The sequence below is a fragment of the Salmo trutta genome, chromosome 34, assembly GCF_901001165.1.
Source record: "Salmo trutta chromosome 34, fSalTru1.1, whole genome shotgun sequence".
Taxonomy (NCBI): Eukaryota; Metazoa; Chordata; class Actinopteri; order Salmoniformes; family Salmonidae; genus Salmo; species Salmo trutta.
Genome location: NC_042990.1, coordinates 37,872,005 through 37,889,249, shown reverse-complemented (window position 1 = coordinate 37,889,249; position 17,245 = coordinate 37,872,005). Strand labels below are relative to the sequence as shown.

General features: G+C 43.3%; 1 protein-coding gene across 1 annotated transcript; it reads left to right on the top strand.

The window, feature by feature from the left end:
- The first annotated feature begins 2,594 nt into the window (after positions 1 to 2,594).
- LOC115174131 (transcription factor SOX-4) lies at positions 2,595 to 6,566 on the top strand. Its single transcript, XM_029732824.1, has one exon. The coding sequence runs from the start codon at positions 3,127 to 3,129 to the stop codon at positions 4,285 to 4,287; it is 1,161 nt and encodes a 386-aa protein (XP_029588684.1). The 5' UTR covers positions 2,595 to 3,126; the 3' UTR covers positions 4,288 to 6,566.
- Positions 6,567 to 17,245: the final 10,679 nt, after the last annotated feature.

Sequence of the window (17,245 nt, the reverse complement as noted above, 5' to 3'; positions counted from 1 at the left end):
CTCTGATCTCCCTCTGTTCCCCCTCTGGTCCCCCTCTGGTCCCCCTCTGTTCCCCCTCTGGTCCCCCTCTGGTCCCCCTCTGGTCTCCCTCTGGTCCCCCTCTGGTCTCCCTCTGGTCTCCCTCTGTTCCCCCTCTGATCCCCCTCTGTCCTCCCTCTGGTCCCCCTCTGGTCTCCCTCTGGTCTCCCTCTGATCCCCCTCTGGTCTCCCTCTGATCCCCCTCTGGTCCCCCTCTGGTCCCCCACTGGTCTCCCTCTGATCCCCCTCTGGTCTCCCTCTGTTCCCCCTCTGATCCCCCTCTGTCCTCCCTCTGGTCCCCCTCTGGTCCCCCTCTGGTCTCCCTCTGGTCCCCCTCTGGTCCCCCTCTGATCCCACTCTGTTCTCCTTTGTTCTCCCTCCTATTTTTCTGTTTTCATACCAGCTGTCCCTCTCTTTTCATCCTCATTATGGTTTCTTTAAAGATTGTGTAATGTGTAGGGCCTTCTGGTATCAGTGGCTGGTAACAGTAACAATGTGGGGAGAACTGACCACCTGCGCTGTCTGCCACCTTCATACACACAGCAGACAGAACATGCAGTCTGCCTATGACTCAGAGGACAGAAACTGGTCAGCAAAACACAGTGTGTGTGTGTATATGTGTGTGTGTGTGTGTGTGTGTGTGTGTGTGTGTGTGTGTGTGTGTGTGTGTGTGTGTGTGTGTGTGTGTGTGTGTGTGTGTGTGTGTGTGTGTGTGTGTTGTGTGTGTGTATTTGTTTGCATGCAATGAGTCATTCAGTTTCTAACAAGCCTGTTATAACTGCGTTGGAGTTTTTCCAGGATTTCAAAGTTTGAACTGGTTGGAAAGTCCCCTTCACTTAGTTAAACAAGATAAGTATTTGCATTAACGGCACACACACACACACACACACACACACACACACACACTCACAAACTTAAAGGCCCCATTGTGCATGACCTTAAGTCAAATTGGTAGCTTCATTCCTCTGCAGTTAGGACACTGTCCATGGAAATCATACAGTTTGAGCTCCGGCCCCTGTCTGGCAGTTCTTAACTGATTCCCTGTGTAGGCTACTCATGGAGAATAACAGCAAGGTAATACATCCACTGTATAGTATTGTCCGGTCCCAAATGGCACCCTATTCCCAATGTAGTGCACTACTTTATACCAGAGTCTATAGGGTAGTAGTGCACTACTTTAGACCAGGATCTATAGGGTAGTAGTGCACTACTTTAGACCAGGGTCTATAGGGTAGTAGTGCACTACTTTAGACCAGGGTCTATAGGGTAGTAGTGCGCTACTTTAGACCAGGGTCTATAGGGTAGTAGTGCACTACTTTAGACCAGGGTCTATAGGGTAGTAGTGCACTACTTTAGACCAGGGCCTAGTAGTGCACTACTTTAGACCAGGGTCTATAGGGTAGTAGTGCACTACTTTAGACCAGGGTCTATAGGGTAGTAGTGCACTACTTTAGACCAGGGTCTATAGGGTAGTAGTGCACTACTTTAGATCAAAGTATCATGATGAAGACAGTTTAACAAGGAATTGATATTAAAATGTATGATTTATTTAAGGTATGTGCACACACACGCACAGACACAGATAGACACACATACACAACAAAACACACACACACGCACAGACACAACAAAACACACACACACACTTATGATCATTAGCCTTCCCTGTAGCTCAGTTGGTAGAGCATGGTGTTTGCAACACCAGGGTTGTGGGTTCGATTCCCACGGGGGGCCAGCACAGAAAGAAAAAAAAAATGTATGAAATGTATGCATTCACTACTGTAAGTCGCTCTGGATAAGAGCCTCTGCTAAATGACGTAAATGTAATGTAAATGTATGAAAACATGAATGACTTCCTCTCTGGCTCTACGCTGACATCTAGCGATGCTGCGTAACCAACCAGAGCGCAGCTGAGAGAGAGACAGAACAATAACAGTCTGCGTTATGAGCGCGTGGCCGTGTAAACTGTAGGGACCATGTGCTCTCAAACAATTACCCATAGCTGTTAGATCAACAATGAACATGTTGGTGGAAAATGGACATGATGCTTTTCTTATGATTTATCTATTAGGGGACTCTTTATGCGATTTCATTAATAAAAGGTTACGTAAACAAACATCCGTATATATAATACATGTATATTGTATCATGTATTTTCGATCCCTGTCATGGCTGGCGTTGGTTTAATAGAATATGCCATTTAATAACATTTACTGAAATCGTTTATTTTCTTTTGTATTTATATAATTTGAAATTGCACAAAATCTAATTCCAGAATAACTTAATCCACATTGTATTGAACTAATGCACTTCTATTTATAAGCATGGGGTCTTATTATTGAGAAAGGCGGCAGAACCTGCGAAGTTCTGACTCTCAGTCCGGGTCCGTCAGGCAGGAATGAGGTCAGATACACGAACGTTCATTGCACACCGATTATTTTTACACGGTTTATTCAGCCAATGGACTCCGACTGGGCGTGGTTTTGGACAAAAACAGGATAGAGACAGCCTGTGATTGGCTGTTTAGTGTAGCCTTTATTTCTCGCGAAGGGGATATAAAGCTGTGTAGCGTTGAACGTTATGTTTACAGTATACTGGCAGACCGATAAGGAAAGAGAGGACTATGAAAAAGTGCGACACCTCCATTCTTCCACATGGTTCTGTCACTGCTAAGGCGAGCTGCGCAGACAGCGATATTAAACATCTCATAGGAAAGTCACAGTGTTGTTTTCAGCAGCGAAGTGCTCTGGGTATCACAGGGCGAGTTTTCAGTCGCACCGGCAGTTGAACGTTTGATTGCAGAACGTTGAAGGATTTTAATTTGTTATTTCGTTCTCTCTTTTTTTGTTGAAGATATACGCGCACTAGAGACTATCTGCGCAGCGTCTCCAAAACGGACTGAAAGATAGAGGAGACTTGCAATAACTTTTACGCAATCCGTCCAGTGTGGTTACATAAACATACGTTTATTGAGTGACTGAAAGAAAACCGATGATATAACAATATTGGCAACTTTTGCGCACTTTCTCACCATAACATAATTCTGAACAGCACTTTTTTTTGGTACGTTTTCTGTCTAACCGAGAGATTGAGAAAGAAAGAGGCACGATGGTACAGCACATGAGCCACGCAGAGAGCACAGATTCATTCTCTCCTGGTGGGGACTGCACCGATACCGGAGATATGGACTTGGAGATGGACGCGTCTCCGACTCCCGGGTCTCCGTTATCCTCCACGGGAGGAGACCGAGGCAACGTCGCCTGGTGTAAAACCCCCACGGGACACATCAAGAGACCGATGAACGCATTTATGGTGTGGTCTCAGATCGAGAGGAGAAAGATCATGGAGCAGAGCCCGGACATGCACAACGCTGAGATTTCCAAGCGGCTGGGCAAGCGCTGGAAACTGCTCAAAGACACAGATAAGATCCCGTTCATCCGGGAAGCAGAGCGGCTGAGACTCAAGCACATGGCCGACTACCCTGACTACAAGTATCGGCCACGGAAGAAGGTTAAGACGCCCAGCTCCAAGACAGAGCGGGGGGAGAGGGGAGAGAAAGGCGCGGATAGGAGCAGGGGTTCTAAGTCCTCATCGAAAAGAAGCTCTGGGTCTAGGGGGAACAGCAGAGCGCACAAGCCGGGACAGGGGAGCGTCAAGCTGCCTACCCAGGGGCAGGAGTGTGCGTCTCCCACGGATCACCACACGCTCTACAAATCCAGGTCAGTGACTGGTGCCCGGCAGATACCAGACAAGCCAGCCAGGCGCGGCTACATGTTTAGTGGGGGAGGGAGCTTGGACAGCGGGCCACCCTCTGTGGGAGTCCCAGGGAGTCCAGCCCTGAGCAGCTCGTCTGAGTCCTGTGACCCGATGAGCCTGTATGAAGACCAGGCGACTGGGGTGAACGAAGCACTTTCCTCCAACCCTTCAACATCCTCACCATCATCGGCAGTCCGCCTCAGGTACACACGTGCGTCCTCTCCAACCCCGTCCGCCTCTCACTCCTCTTCCTCCTCCCTCTCTTCTTCCTCGGATGAAGAGCTGGAGGATGAGCGGTTCGAGCTACAGCCGAGCCCCGGGTTTGAGAGCATGTCTCTGGGCAGCATGGGGCCGTGTGAGTCGGAGCTGGACAGGGACCTGGACTGGAGCTTCGGCGAGTGTGGGGCGGGATCTCACTTTGACTTCCCCGATTACTGCACCCCCGAGGTCAGCGAGATGATCTCAGGAGACTGGCTGGAGTCCACCATCTCCAACCTCGTCTTCACTTACTGAGCGGCGGAAAGGACAGAAAACACAGAGAACAAGAGTGAATGAGAAGCCCCGCCCCGCGTAATACTAAAGCCCAGTGAGTGTGAAAGATGAATCTTCAGACATTCTTTCAGATTATTGGGGAGAGTGAAATGTGAGCTAAACTATCCCTCGTTTTGGAAAGAATAGCCTAATATTAATGACATGTGTTTAGGTTAAATTGTGCAGAGTGTGTGTATAAAAACGTAATCGTCTGTTCCATGTGGGTATTGACAAAGACACGAACGGGGACAGACATGGGCGCATTGTTGCCTGGTGCGCAGAACAGAAGGAAAGTGCATCGCTTGCATTTGGAGAGAGAAGAGAGAAGGACTCTGAGCCCGCCTCTTTTAGAAGTGACACAGACAGACAGACAGACAGACACACGGACAGACAGACACACAGACAGACAGACACACGGACTTACTGAACTGAACTATTCAACCGGCCGGTAGGAGGAGGTTTGTAGGTTGATGGTGAACATGACTGTGGGTAAATGGGCTTTTGGAAAGCTTGACGTTGCCATGGAGATGAAAGCAGTATAAGTGACCCTCTTCAGTTGTTGTTCTCTGTGTGGGCGGGGTTTATGAAGGTAATATTCAGGTGGGTTTTTTTCTGAAGCTTAACATGCATGCGCTCCCTTGTGGAGTAGTCTGCACTGTTACATTGACTGATGCATCTGAAAATATGTTTATTACAATGTCATTACCGCGCTGATTGTGTGTGCGTGTGTGAGTGAGTGAGTGAGTGAGTGAGTGAGTGTGTGAGTGTGTGTGTGTGTGTGTGCGATCACAGAACACAGTTCACAATCACCAGCTTTCCTCTCAACGGCAGGACTTTTAATTAACAACTCAAACTCAGAATCTTTTCTCTGAAACCTTTTACACTCTGAATGCACATTTCAGGACCAATTCCCTTACTGCGCAACGCCTAGCACATCTGGCTGTAGTTATTCTATATCAGATGATGTCTTTTTTTTATATCGATGTATTTACACCAGCCGAACATGTTTTTTTTGTAATACTTTGAAGTATTGTTATCGTATAAAGGGTCTTGTTTGTGTGTAAGCCATGCACCTGTCTGTATCCCTGTGCAGGAGGGCTAGAAGTGTATCTTATTTAAATGTTGATATCTCTCACTTTTTTTTAAAGGAGAACTCAGTAAGTGTGTCATTTTCTATATGTGTATTTTTGTACAATATCTATGGAGGGAGTGCCAGTGGGTGGTTGCTTGGATTCCTGATGTTCAAAGCCAGAGGGTCCGTTGTCACATAATCTGCTCCTTTATACAATGTTTACACTTGACAGTATCGCGCCACATGCTTTCTTAAAGGCACAGTGTCTATATTACACCAGCCATGTAAACACATTGACACGCTACTACACTAGAGCGTCAGCTGCACCCAGTGACTGTGTTTCAACAGTGGATTTAGATAACTTGGACCCAGATCTATTTGTGCTATCTTGTCAAGTCCTTGTCAAGGAGTGGCACGATGGCACAAACAGACTGGTACCCAGGCTACGGTATATCAGAATTGTTAAAAAGAGAGAAATATACTGTTGGATTGAGAGAGAAAACATCGGTATGATTTTATTGATAAGTTTGATTTGAAACCACTGGATGGAATGTGGCACTCACACATTCTAAATGCCTATTTGAGTCAGAGGGAGGTGGAGGGAGATGGAGGGAGATGGAGGGAGTTGGAGAAAGGTGTATGAAGTGCTTTGATCATCTATCATTGCGCAATTGCATAATAAGAGTATTTAATCGTTTTTCTACCTGTTGGCTTACTTGGCTAAGACTAGCTAGCTAATTGTTTTCCTATATTATGGCATGGCAAATTAGCAATTGTATTTCAGATTCAGGTATATGTATACCTGTTGTGTTTAAGATTTTTTTTTTTTTAAAGAATATCAATTGAAGATATTTATGTTTATTGACTGTACTATAATGCAGATACGATTGTGTTTCTATGTATAATGGTCAACGACAGACACTAAAATTGCCATCTTTTGTCATTATGATGTTAAAGATGATTGTGGTCCAGGATCTTTATTTTTAATTTTTTTTCATTTGTGCAATATGCTGTGTGTATGATCACGTTTCCTCCAATCGTACCATATCTCATTTGAATATAGAACTCAACGCCAGCCAATCGGGTCAATGACTGCCTCAGACCTCTATACAGAGCATTTGTATTTGTTTGTTTGTTTGTATGTTTGTTTAGTTTTTTCAAGACGGAAATAAAATCAGCTGGAACTGAATCTTTCTGTCTCTGTCCTCATTGCGTTGATTTATTGGAACATTGACGCGACTGGCAATTAATTACAGTATCCTGGGCACCAGTGTGTTTGTACAATCATGCCACTCCTTGCCACAAAATATGTCCTCCTCTTAGAGGAAAATAGGGGGCTCAGTAAAAGGTGTTTCTTTGTGTGCCAGTGCACGTTTGAGTTGAGCTGAATTATGTCTCGGATCAATAGGAGTGGCTCCTCTCTATCAATCGCCACGTGGAGAAAACATGGCTGCCACGGCAACACTGTATCCAAGACCAAGGAGGCCACACACAATTAGCTGGGGACGTCATTTATGTGCCTGCGTGTGTGAGGGGCGCAGCCAGCTATTTGGGATGGAGGAGCTGTGCCAAACATTTCCTCGACATGACTTAATTGGGGGAAGGGGACGAAGGCAGGTGTGTCTGACTGTGCGTGTGTGTGTGTCTTTTTGTCTGTGTGCTTGTGCATATGTGTGTGTGTCTGTGTGTGTGTGTGTGTGTGTCTTTTTGTCTGTGTGCTTGTGCATATGTGTCTGTCTGTCTGTCTGTCTCTGTCTGTCTGTCTGTCTGTCTGTCTGTCTGTCTGTCTGTCTGTCTGTCTGTCTGTCTGTCTGTCTGTCTGTCTGTCTGTCTGTCTGTGTGTGTGTGTGTGTGTGTGTGTGTGTTTACCTATTCTATTGGAATGTGCCAGAGACTGCTTTTTCTGCCTCCTACATTGATATTATTTACTTCTGGTGTCTGGTACATCTAATGACAGAGACAGTTCAATAAGGACAGAGACCATCCCTGATGTGATGTATAGTATTTAGTATGGATTCATTCAGGGTTAGGGACAGGGACAGAGACAGTTCAATAAGGACAGAGACCCTCCCTGATGCATAGTATTTAGTATGGATTCATTCAGGGTTAGGGACAGGGACAGAGACAGTTCAATAAGGACAGAGACCCTCCCTGATGCATAGTATTTAGTATGGATTCATTTAGGGTTAGGGACAGGGACAGGGACAGAGACAGTTCAATAAGGACAGAGACCCTCCCTGATGCATAGTATTTAGTATGGATTCATTAAGGGTTAGAGACAGAGACAGTTCAATAAGGACAGAGACTTCTTTAATAAGGAGCAGGCACCCACTCAGACTGTCTTTAATAAGGAGCAGGCACCCACTCACACAGAGAAAATTGTGCATAAAATGTCAAAAATCTTCTTGTTAATGCTGATGGACATGAAGCATTGAAACACCAGATGACAAATTATAAAAGAAAGAAATCATTCAATAAGATGTTCACATTTGCCATGCTTAGCTAAAGTTGCACTCTAGTGACTCCTTGGGGTGGGCCGGGTGCCTGCAGGCTGACTTCGGTTGTCAGTTGAACAGTGTTTCCTCTGACACATTGGTGCAGCTGGCTTCCAGGTTAAGCGGGCGGGTGTTAAGAAGCGTGATTTGGCGGGTCATGTTTCAGAGGACGCATAACTCCACCTTCGCCTCTCCCGAGCCCGTTGGGGAGTTGCAGCAATGAGACAAGATCGAAATTGGATATTACGAAACTGGGGAGAAAAAGGGGGTTCATTTTTTTAATTTATTTTTAAATAGTAGGGGCGTGGATCAGAAATCCAGTCAGTATTTGGTGTGACCACCATTTGCCTCATGCAGCGTGACTCATCTTCTTTACATACAGTTGATTGGCCTGTTGATTGTGGCCTGTGTAATATTGTCCCACTCCTCTTCCATGGGGGCTGTGCAAAATGTGTTGGATATTGGCGGAAACTCGAACAAGCTGTCGTACACGTTGATCCAGAACATGCCAAACATGCTCAGTGGGTGACATGTCTGTGTAAGAAACACGATAGGAGACAGAGAGCTGGTTTCAAGCACAGAGCGCAGCAGGGGTTTATTGGAAGGGACCATAGGAGGAGGCAGGTAGCTGGATCCAGTGGCAGGCAGAAGGTCATACACGGTAGGTCCAGAAATGGCAACAATACAGGCAGGTAATAGGCAAAAGGCGTCGTGAGTGAGGCAGGCACAGGCAAAAACTATCATACACGGGAGGAGAGGACAGGGAAAAACAGAACTCCAAAAAAGTGTCTCAAAACAAAACAATACCTCACAGTGATGAGGTGCAAATAACTGAACTAAATATTGTGGGATGATGACATACAGGTGTGTGAACAGGTGATCAGAATTCAGGTGAATGGGATCTGGAGAGTGAGCTGCATTCTGGGGATCTATGTGTTTGAGAGTGTGAGTTGGATGCAGATGTTACAGTCTGGTGAGTATGCAGGCCATGATTTTTATTTATTTTATTTAACTAGGCAAGTCAGTTAAGAACAAATTCTTATTTTCAATGTCAGCCTAGGAACAGTGGGTTAACTGGCTTGTTCAGGTTTTTACCTTGTCAGCTCAGGGATTCAATCTTGCAACCTTTCGGTTACTAGTCCAATGCTTTAAACACTAGGCTACACTGCCGCCCCACGATAACACCAGATACTGACTGGCTTTCTGATTCATGCCCCTACCTTTTTTTTAAGGTATCGGTGCCCAACAGATTTATATCTGTATTCCAAGTAATGTGAAATCTATAGATTAGTGCCTAATGAATTGATTTCAATTGGCTGTTTTCATTATATGAACTGTAACTCAGTATATGAAAAACATTCCATAGCAAAATGTACCTAGCTATCTAGCTTCATTTGCTTGTAGCTTGCTTCTCATTCAACTTGTGTTAGCTAGCTAGCTACTGCTGCTAGCCTGCTACTAGCTAGTTAAAGCTGCTAGCCTGCTACTAGCTAGTTACAGCTGCTAGCCTGCTACTAGTTAGTTACAGCTGCTAGCCTGCTACTAGCTAGTTACTGCTGCTAGCCTGCTACTAGCTAGTTACTGCTGCTAGCCTGCTACTAGCTAGTTACTGCTGCTAGCCTGCTACTAGCTAGTTGCTGCTGCTAGCCTGCTACTAGCTAATTACAGCTGCTAGCCTGCTACTAGCTAGTTACAGCTGCTAGCCTGCTACTAGCTAGTTACTGCTACTAGCTAGTTACTGCTGCTAGCTAGTTACTGCTGCTAGCCTGCTACTAGCTAGTTACAGCTGCTAGCCTGCTACTAGCTAGTTACTGCTACTAGCTAGTTACTGCTGCTAGCCTGCTACTAGCTAATTACAGCTGCTAGCCTACTACTAGCTAGTTGCTGCTGTCGTGCAGCAACCGAGTTGCTGGTCCTAGTTTTAGAACTCTGATTCGGCTGAAAAGATGTTAGCATTGTCAGAAATGTGACACAATGAGCACTTGATGTCTCTCAAATACATAATCTCAGTTGTTGGTTAGCTAGCTAGCGAATTTTAGCCATATTAGCATTGACATGAAATCAGTCAAAACACCTAAAAAAAAAATACATGTTTTCAAGAACGAGCCGAAACGAGTCAGTTAAGATTCTTGTCATTCTTGCTAGTGCTCTGGTCATCCAGAATCACAACAACGCACTGACTTCAGCCCCATTGAAGCGCACACATCGTTTGTGTTACATTGTCAGCTAACCCATCTTTTTGAATCTTACAATATTGAAATTGAGATGTTCCTTGATTTGTATACTGGGAACCCATTTGGTAGATATAAAAGTATATGCGCAGTAACTAAGCTGGCATCCAATTGGCGAAAGATTTTAATGTGAATATAAAAAAATCTGCATAAAGAAAACATTTACATTTTCCAACCTTTGGTGTGTTTCCACAAAACGGACTTGTTGCATATAAAAATCAGTGCACACATTTTTTTTTTCACTTAAGTTTTCTTGTACTGAATAAAAATCTAAAATTCCATGTGTTTCCATAGGAATTTCAACTCTACAGACAGTTTTGTAACTAAAACTGTTGCATTAATTAAATAGCAAATGTACCTATTCTGGTCTTGGCACATGCTCTCTAGCCAACAGCTTGCAGATACAGGCTCCCTACATGAGGACATTATTATGGATAAGAGAGAGAGTTTTTTCATTTGTTAATTGGCAGTCAAGCATCGATCATGTCACCCGATTCAGACTCTCAATATTTATTGGAAAGGAGCATCAAGATCCCCACCCTGTGAAGTTCATAAGTTATTTCATCTGTAGCCTAATAAACTGCATGGTTTCCCGAGTCGTAAAAGCTCCCACCATGTCAAACAAACAAATGATCTGTCGGCATTTATAAAATTATATTGAAACTTCCTGTTTCCAAGCCAACTGCGTGGAGAAACAGTGTAGGTAGGTTAACCTACATCAGAAACAGTGCAGGTAGGATAACCTACAACAGAAACAGTGTAGGTAGGTTAACCTACATCAGAAACAGTGCAGGTAGAATAACCTACATCAGAATACATCAGAAACAGTGCAGGTAGGATAACCTACAACAGAAACAGTGCAGGTAGGATAACCTACAACAGAATACATCAGAAACAGTGCAGGTAGGATAACCTACAACAGAAACAATGCAGGTAGGATACCTACAACAGAATACATCAGAAAGAGTGCAGGTAGGATAACCTACAACAGAAACAGTGCAGGTAGGATAACCTACAACAGAAACAGTGCAGGTAGGATTACCTACATCAGAATACATCAGAAACAGTGCAGGTAGGATAACCTACAACAGAAACAGTGCAGGTAGGATAACCTACATCAGAAACAGTGCAGGTAGGATTACCTATATCAGAATACATCAGAAACAGTGCAGGTAGGATTAACCTACATCAGAAACAGTGCAGGTAGGTTAACCTACATCAGAAACAGTGCAGGTATTGTAACCTACAACAAAAACAGTGCAGGTAGGATAACCTACAACAGAAACAGTGCAGGTAGGATAACCTACATCAGAAACAGTGCAGGTAGGATAACCTACATCAGAATACATCATAAACAGTGCAGGTAGGATAACCTACAACAGAAACAGTGCAGGTAGGATAACCTACATCAGAAACAGTGCAGGTAGGATTACCTATATCAGAATACATCAGAAACAGTGCAGGTAGGATTAACCTACATCAGAAACAGTGCAGGTAGGTTAACCTACATCAGAAACTGTGCAGGTATTGTAACCTACAACAAAAACAGTGCAGTTGGATAACCTACAACAGAAACAGTGCAGGTAGGATACCTACATCAGAAACAGTGCAGGTAGGATAACCTACAACAGAAACAGTGCAGGTAGTATAACCTACAACAGAAACAGTGCAGGTAGGATAACCTACAACAGAAACAGTGCAGGTAGGATAACCTACATCAGAATACATCAGAAACAGTGCAGGTAGGATAACCTACAACAGAAACAGTGCAGGTAGGATAACCTACAACAGAAACAGTGCAGGTAGGATAACCTACATCAGAATACATCAGAAACAGTGCAGGTAGGATAACCTACAACAGAAACAGTGCAGGTAGGATAACCTACATCAGAAACAGTGCAGGTAGGATTACCTATATCAGAATACATCAGAAACAGTGCAGGTAGGATTAACCTACATCAGAAACAGTGCAGGTAGGTTAACCTACATCAGAAACAGTGCAGGTATTGTAACCTACAACAAAAACAGTGCAGGTAGGATAACCTACAACAGAAACAGTGCAGGTAGGATAACCTACATCAGAAACAGTGCATGTAGGATAACCTACATCAGAATACATCAGAAACAGTGCAGGTAGGATTACCTACAACAGAAACAGTGCAGGTAGGATAAACTACATCAGAAACAGTGCAGGTAGGATAACCTACAACAGAAACAGTGCAGGTAGGATAACCTATATCGTTGGTCACCAACCTTCTCTGAGTCAAAATGCAAGCCGATATCTACTGCGCCGATAAAAAAAAAAAAAGATGAATTAAAAAACGTAAGCTTAGGCAACGTTAACCAATTAAAAATAGTTATGTAGCAATGAGTTTTGTGCAGTAGGCAATAGGCCCAATACATTATCACTGCATATTGGCTATGCTTGAATTGCCCTGCCGATGTTGTTCTTCTCAGACCATTTAGAAATGATACATTTTTTAAATTAGGTATATGATCACACTGGTAATAGATAATGTGTTGTATTACGAGGCACAGCTGAGTGAGCAAAATAATTAGCTTTTTTTTTTACTGTACTGATGGCCTGCATCTGCTGGTCAGTCTGAGGGGAGAGAGCAGCAGTGAGGCTGCCTCTCATCTGACTCACCGTCCCTCCTCTCTCCCTCCGCTGAGAAAAGGGGGGACAGTCTTCCAGCTGATGGAGAAGCTCAAGTCGCATCGCATTATTTCTGCCTCATGTTGATACTCCTATGACCCGAGAAAAATAAATATTCCTCGATATTAAAACCTGATGAGGACCCCTTCGAGATAGGATCCCGTTAACGGGATTGATTTTGACAACAGCCAGTGGAAAATCAGAGCGCCAAATTCAAAACAGCTAAAATCTCATAATTTCATTTTCTCAAACAATCAACTATTTTACACCATTTTAAAGATAAGACTCTCGTTAATCCAACCACATTGTCCGATTTCAAAAAGGCTTTACGGAGAAAGCATACAATTAGATTATGTTAGGACATAAACTTCACAAGAAAAACCACACAGCCATTTTCCAAGCAACTAGATGCATCACAAAAACCAAAAGTACAGCTAAAATATTCACTAACATTTGATCTTCATCAGATGGCACTCATAGGACTTTATGTTAGACAATACATGTATGTTTTGCACGATAAAGTTCATATTTATATCAAAAAAACCATTTTACATTGGCGCATAATGTTCAGAAATGTTTTCCCTCCAAACCTACCGGTGAATGATCTTTATGTCCAAATACCTCCATTTTGCTCGCGCGTTAGGTTCACTATCCAAATCTACAACGCGCATGCTTACTTAGTCCAGACGAAAAGTCAAAAAAGTTACACTACAGCTCCACAATAAATGTTCAAATTGGGTACGTTTTTCATCCGGCCGTGAAAATACTGCCCCCTAGCCCCAACAGGTTTTAACTAACCTCCAGACGAGCTTCAATGCCATACAACTCTCCTTCCGTGGCCTCCTTCTGCTCTTAAACGCAAGTAAAACTAAATGCATGTTATTCAATCGATCACTGCCCGCACCTGCTCGCCCGTCCAGCATCACTACTCTGGATGGCTCTGACTTAGAATACGTGGACAACTACAAATACCTGGGTGTCTGGTTAGACTGTAAACTCTCCTTCCAGACTCACATTAAGCATCTAAAATCCAAAATTAAATCTAGAATTGGCTTCCTATATCGCAACAAAGCATCCTTCACTCATGCTGCCAAACATACCCTCGTAAAACTGACCATCCTACCGATCCTCGACCTCAGTGATGTCATCTATGAAATAGCCTCCAACACTCTTCTCAACAAACTGGATGCAGTCTATCACAGTGCCATCCGTTTTGTCACCAAAGCCCCATACAATACCCACCATTGCGACCTGTACGCTCTCGTTGGTTGGCCCTCGCTTCATACTCGTCGTCAAACCCACTGGCTACAGGTCATCTACAAGTCTCTGCTTGGTAAAGCCCCGCCTTATCTCAGCTCACTGGTCACCATAGCAGCACCCACTCGTAGCACGCGCTCCAGCAGGTATATCTCACTGGTCACCCCCAAAGCCAATTTCTCCTTTGGTCGTCTTTCCTTCCAGTTCTCTGCTGCCAATGACTGGAACGAACTGCAAAAATCTCTGAAGCTGGAGACTCATATCTCCCTCACTAGCTTTAAGCACCAGCTGTCAGAGCAGCTCACAGATCACTGCACCTGTACATAGCCCATCTGTAAACAGCCCATCTATCTACCTACCTCATCCCCATACTATATTTATTTATTTATCTTGCTCCTTTGCACCCCAGTATCTCTACTTGCACATTCATCTTCTGCACATCTACCATTCCAGTGTTTAATTGCTATATTGTAATTACTTCGCCACCATGGCCTATTTATTGCCTTAACTAACCTCATTTGCACTCACTGTATATAGACTTTTTGTTTTCTTTTGTTCTACTGTATGTTTTGTTTATTCCATGTGTAACTTTGTGTTGTTGTATGTGTCGAATTGCTATGCTTTATCTTGGCCAGGTCGCAGTTGCAAATGAGAACTTGTTCTCAACTAGCCTACCTGGTTAAATAAAGGGGAAATTAAAATAAAAAAATCAGTTAGCTCAGTTCACCATGTCTGTACCGTTTCATAGACTGTAAGAATAAACCTTTAATGCACAGCAAAGTTTATACTGTGAGATTTCAAAACTTTAAAAACCATGACTAGAGAGAGACTTGAATGCTGCCGTTTTTATGAGTAAATTCATGTTGAAGTTGCTATTCGGAACAGTCAACACTTTGTTCAACAATTTTATAAGCCATAAAATGCACATTCTCCCTACTTCCACTCATGCTACAAACAGCACTGGAGCTGTAATGAATAGTATAGCAATGTTTTTCCATAAGCTTGCGTTGTTATTATTAGAGGCATGTGTCTTTTTGAACCTCTTAGGGATAGGGGGCAGTATTTTCACGGCCGGATGAAAAACATACCCAAATTAAACTGCCTGCAACTCGGGCCCAGGAGGTAGGATATGCATATTTTTAGTAGATTTGGATAGAAAACACTCTAAAGTTTCTAAAACCGTTTGAATTGTGTCTGTGAGTATAACAGAACTCATATGGCAGGCAAAAACCTGAGAAAAAGTCAAGCAGGAAGTGGGAAATCTGAGGTTGTAGTCTTTTCAAGTGGTTGCCTTTCCAGTATACAGTGACTTAGGGTTCATTTTGCACTTCCTAAAGCTTCCACTAGATGTCAACAGTCTTTAGAACGGTGTTTGAGGATTCTATGGTGAATTTGATGGGAATAACAGCCCAAGGAAGTAGGTGTCCCATTATAAGGCATGGGCTCAGTCACGCGCAGAGACTTGGGAGCGAGCTGAGTTCATATTCACTCCTGAAGAAAACGGATAGGTCCGGTTGGAATTTTATTCAAGATATATGATAAAAACATCCTAAAGATTTATTCTATACATCGTTTGACATGTTTCTACAAACTGTAGTATAACTTTTTTTGACTTTTTGTATGGACTAAGTAAGCATGCGCGTTGTGGATTTGGATAGTGAACCTAACGCGCGAACAAAATTGATTATTTGGACATAAATATGACGAGTAAGTAGCCTACATGTACATCTAGGATAGAATCAAAAGTTAGTCTGAGTTTTTATATTAGGGTAGAATGATGACACCAAGCCAACGTACTTCTGCAAAACAAATCTAGAGGGAAACGAACCACAACGTGAACAGGAGCTAGCTAGGGATATCATCAAGTCACCACGAAACAAAAACGCCATACTTTTCCTAATAACAAAAAAATATATATATATTAGTTTTCTATAAAAAAAATCCAATGATTTCGGGGAAGAGCAAAACTTTGACATTTCAGCAACAGGAAGGTAGCACCTCAGCTGTGCGCCACAATGTGAGGTATCGGCGAAGTCCAACTCTATGTTGAGCTTCCACACTTTTCCAACATTAGAAGAAGCATGGAAGAGGTGGAAAATAAATATTATACATGACAAGTTCACAGTGACAAATCACACCAGGGTCTGTAACTGTCATTTCCAAGCTGAGGACTTGATCGAGCCTTCGACCAGCACCCGGCGCAGGGAACTCTCCTCTTCCAGTGGAACGGCTATGACATACAACACACTCGGGCCGTGCTGTAGGCTTGTTTTTCTCCATCTGTCCATCTCTCTCTCTCCCTTGCTCTTTCTATCTTTCACACTTGCTTGTTTTTCTCTCTGTGTCGTCCCAACATTCTCTATCACTCTCTCTCAATTAAATTTCAATTCAAAGGGACACATATCTTTACATTGCCAAAGCAAGTGAAATAGACAATAAATAAAAGATAAATAAACTATCACAAGTTTCAAAAGAATAGAGACATTTTACATGTTATATTATGGCTATGTACAGTGTTGTAACAATGTGCAAATAGCTGAAGTAAAAAATGGAAAATGAATAAACAGATAAATATCTGTCTTCCTCTGTTTCTCTCCATCCATCACTCTGTTATGTCACAGTAGGAGTTATTCAGAGGGATGGTTCACTGGTTGTAATATCAAATTAAATCAAATCAAACTTTATTTGTCACATGCGCCGAATACAAGTGTAGACCTTACCGTGAAATGCTTACTTTACAAGCCCTTAACCAACCGTGCAGTTCAAGAAAAGTTAAGAAAATATTTACCAAATAATCAAAAGTAAAAAATAATTTTTAACACTATAACATAACAATAACGAGGCTATATACAGGGGTACCGGTACGGAGTCAGTGTGTGTGGGTGCAGGTTAGTTGAGGTAATTTGTATTGTAGGTAGGAGTGAAGTGACTATGCATAGATAATAAACAGCGAGTAGCAGCAGTGTACAAAACAAATGGAGGGGGGGGGGGGGGTTAATGTAAATAGTCTGGTGGCCACTTGATTAATTGTTCAGCAGTCTTATGGCTTGGGGGGTAGAAGCTGTTAAAGAGCCTTTTGGTTCTAGACTTGGCGTTCCGGTACCGCTTGCTGTGCGGTAGCAGAGAAAACAGTCTTGACTTGGCTGACTGGAGACTCTGACAATTTTATGGGCTTTCCTCTGACACCGCCTATTGTATAGGTCCTGGATGGCAGGAAGCTTGGCCCAAG

Excerpts from the sequence above, each read along its gene's own strand:
- LOC115174131 (XM_029732824.1), top strand. The coding sequence starts at position 3,127 with ATGGTACAGCACATGAGCCACGCAGAGAGCACAGATTCATTCTCTCCT.